General features: G+C 38.9%; 1 protein-coding gene across 1 annotated transcript; it reads right to left on the bottom strand.

The window, feature by feature from the left end:
* Positions 1-415: 415 nt before the first annotated feature.
* Positions 416-3,013, bottom strand: LOC100260762 (cellulose synthase-like protein E6). The gene is made up of 3 exons (XM_059736608.1): positions 2,654-3,013; positions 1,794-1,966; positions 416-536 (listed from the first exon to the last, which is right to left on the bottom strand). The coding sequence occupies exons 1-3, from the start codon at positions 2,906-2,908 to the stop codon at positions 416-418; spliced, it is 549 nt and encodes a 182-aa protein (XP_059592591.1). The 5' UTR covers positions 2,909-3,013.
* Positions 3,014-3,688: the final 675 nt, after the last annotated feature.

The following is a 3,688-nucleotide window of genomic DNA, read 5'->3' as shown; positions in this document are numbered from 1 at the left end:
CATGGCATGACCCAGCTCTCCATTTGCACTCATTTGCCTCTCATACTCCACTATGCTCTATGACATCATTGTAATGGTGAATGTGATGGGTAGGCCAAACTTCACATTGCCACCTGCATCATAATATTTTCTCACCATATCCACCCCCTAGCCTTTCCATCATGTAAACCAGAATCAACTCTCCACTTCATTCTCTGGTTACTATGAAGGTACCCAGATCTCTAAGCTTCAAAGAAGAGAATGGCCTTGGTCAAAGCTTAGTCATAGTTGTGGCCGACAAAAGCAAAAGAGAATGAAACAAGTAGCATTTGTAGAAATAGAGAAGCCATGGTAATAAGCCTCACAAGCTTCTCCACAGTAACAAAGACCAAGGTTCTAATCTAGAAACAAAACCCAAATGCAGAAACACAATGATCTACTCAGCGAACGAACCCAAAACAGTGACACCCTTCAAAGAATAAGTTTCTATGTAGACGGCAACATCAAGAAGAATGTCCACTATTTCTGCAACAAGCATCTCATCAATGCATTCCCAGCTTCAAGACTAAAAAGGTCAGTTGACTTTACAATCTATTCAAATCTTAGCTCAAATAATAGACAACGCAGGGTACTGTTCTTCTCATTGGCATTTCCCTTGAGCTTCCTCTGACATAGAGCTTACCCATTTTTGTCCTCCCAAAATCTCAACTCATATAAAACATTTGTGAAACCATTACCAGAAAATGGGAAGAACTAGCAAAAAAACGAGTAATGGAGAAAGAAAAACAGAGAAAGCTAAAAAAAAAAAACGAACATGCAAAATAAAAATCAAATGGAACCACCTCTCAAGATCAATCAATAGGCTCCTACTAGTGGAAACAAAGAAAGAAACAAACCGATTCAAAGCAAAAGTGCAGCCAACAATTAGAGATTCCCCACAGTGGACATGATACAAAACCTCACCGGTTTTTCAAACCAAATCAATGAAACAGAGGGTGAATCAATGGAAAAGTGCATAAATGACCCAAAAACATTCAGCAGAATAGCATCCAAAATGATAAAATACATGACTCACAGTGAACATACCTGGAGTGTCTCTTCGAACTAGATTTAATTGTCCTTAAGCCCTCTTTTGTTTCCAAGAACCAGCCCAGAAAACTCTACTTCTCAGCTTCAGCTCTCTCAGTAGGTTTCTCTCTCAAGCCATAACCAGAGAAAACTTTATCCCCAAGCTCCAACGAAAACTCCCTTTGTCCCTCTTTTCCCCCGCTTGCTCCCCAAGAAAAACCTTGCCATCCCCCCCACCCCCCTCTCCCTCCTCCCTCTATGTCCTGCCTAAAATATCTCACCTTCAGCAACCAAATAAGCCTTCTCCCCCTAACGGAATACGCTCCTCTGCCAGATATTCCTTGACATGTGTCGCTACCCTATTGCTTCTTCAATCCACCATTGTGATTCCCTGATGGCTAACCATAAGGCGACACATGGCCTTCTCCAATCCTAGCACCTAGCAAAAAATGGGCTGCATGAAAATGAGCCCCAAATGGGGGTCTACACAAGTATACTAGAGTTGGCAAAGGTTGGCCTTCAACATCCATAGCTTTGCCATCTCTCCCATCAATTAGTATATGTGAAATTAGCAGAAGATTAATAAGATCAAACATCAGGAGAAAATGAAGAATTATTCATTCTCTTTCTTTTTTACATCATTTGGTTCCTCTGATAGGCTTTGCCCATCATGATATGAGTTCCTAAGATCTATATCTGATAATGAAAAGTATATGCTTGTATATCAGATGAGAATAATAGGATACGCTTGTAAAGCATAAAAGACGGTAAGAAGTACTTGAAGAATGGTTTGATGATTCCGTGGATCGGAAACCAAGTCCCACTCTCCAAATCCTTTGTGTTGTTTGCGTATTTCTTCTGAAATTTGGCCCACCTTCATAGTAGATTCTATCCGGTTCCTCATATCTTCATATAATTTCTATGACGGAAATAAGTAAATAAATAAAAGATAAGTTTTTAGTCTTTTAAGTTTGAAGTTGATAGGAGATGGTGTACACGCCACTTTTGTTATTTCAAAGGACAATGATTTTTATGATTTGAACATTTCAATGCATCGGAGGTTATGGTCCAGATGAAAAAATTTGTCCAGATTAGAGTGGGACATAGTTTCTGTGGACAGATGCAGAGCTTGAGATGGGCTCTAGCCAATGCAAGCATTGGTGGATATGAACCATTCAAAATTGACTGTGATGTTGCTTGGCATATTCGTAAGAAATTAATTTTTTTACGATACCTTTATTAGGAGATGGGCATCTTATACCTAAACATTTGGAACCATACAATCTCATTCTTTGAATAATGATGCTGGACTCCGTTTGAAGAAAAAGATGAGCTCATCCGTTTTATCATTGTTGTTGAATATGAACCACTCAAAATTGATTGTTTTGTTCAAATTGTTATATTCCTAAGAATTTGTTTGGCTTACGGGTATCTTAACTAGGAAATGGGTATCTGAAGTATTTGGAATCATACAATCTCACTCTTTGAGTGATAATTCAGGACTCTGTTTGAAGAAAAAGAGAAAATCATCCATTTTGCCATTGTTGCAGGAAGAGCAACAGACAGATATGAAGGAAGACATGAATATAAAATAAGCAAACTTTACCTTGATGGATGACCATTCCTCAACCATTAGAGGATCATCATGATGCGGTTCAGGAGTAGAGGTAAAATAAGCTTCTGGGCATCTGGGTTCAACTTTGAATTTCTTGCAAAATGGTAGCCATATCTTTGAGAACTGAGAGACCTCTAGGAGAGCATAAAATGTTAGACATGACCCACCATCATCGGATAGATAGACGCCCAGCTTCTTGGGCAGATAGTCGTAAGCCATGACTGAGAGAACTGTGTTGATGACCATATATATAGTTGGTGGTTCAATAATGGGGTTCGCAGTGCACACAAATATGTCTATCCCAGGTAAAACCTTCTCATACCTGTTTCAAGGTCAGGATTAGCAAGAGAAAGAGAGGGACCTTTGTGTAAGCCTGCCTTTGAAGGTGTAGCGGTAGATAGGTTTCAATCTAACTGTCACAGTGATAAACCAATAGAGTATGTACCCGAGCTCTGACTAGAACAATCCTATCCAAGCCCATCTTCCAACTTTTCCTTCCTCTGGTAGATGAGTTTTTCTGTAAACACAAATCAAACATATGCCCACAAAGGTTGAAACTGCATACAATCCAAAGAGGATTCTACCCTTTGCAGTCTTTGTTTCAAACAGAGGAAGCTGGCCATCTCTTCCCATTTTCCACATATCCACCACCTCTGCTCTATAAGTTATGACCTTGATATAATTCTACCAGGAAACTGTCAACCCTTTGGTTTCAATAAAAGAGCATCTTATTCAGAGTTTTAAGTGTCCCTATCAAGAGTCAACTGTGTTCAGGTCTTCATTTTTTTTCCATTTTACTTCACGAGTCTTTTCCATTTAGAAAGAATATCCCATTATAAGTAGAAACTTGTACTCCTCTTCAAGATGGACAAGTTTATACGTCTTTATAAACTTGTCTTGCGTGTTTATGAATATCTCCTGCATCTTCCTTTGTTTTCTTACCAATCATTCTCAAGAATATCTTTAACTTCATGTGTCTATGTATATATATATATAACTTTGGATGTGGAGATGAACCTTGAGAAG

Source organism: Vitis vinifera, chromosome 4, assembly GCF_030704535.1.
Source record: "Vitis vinifera cultivar Pinot Noir 40024 chromosome 4, ASM3070453v1".
NCBI lineage: Eukaryota > Viridiplantae > Streptophyta > Magnoliopsida > Vitales > Vitaceae > Vitis > Vitis vinifera.
Note: the sequence above shows the minus strand (reverse complement) of the source record. Positions and strands in the feature narration are given on the sequence as shown.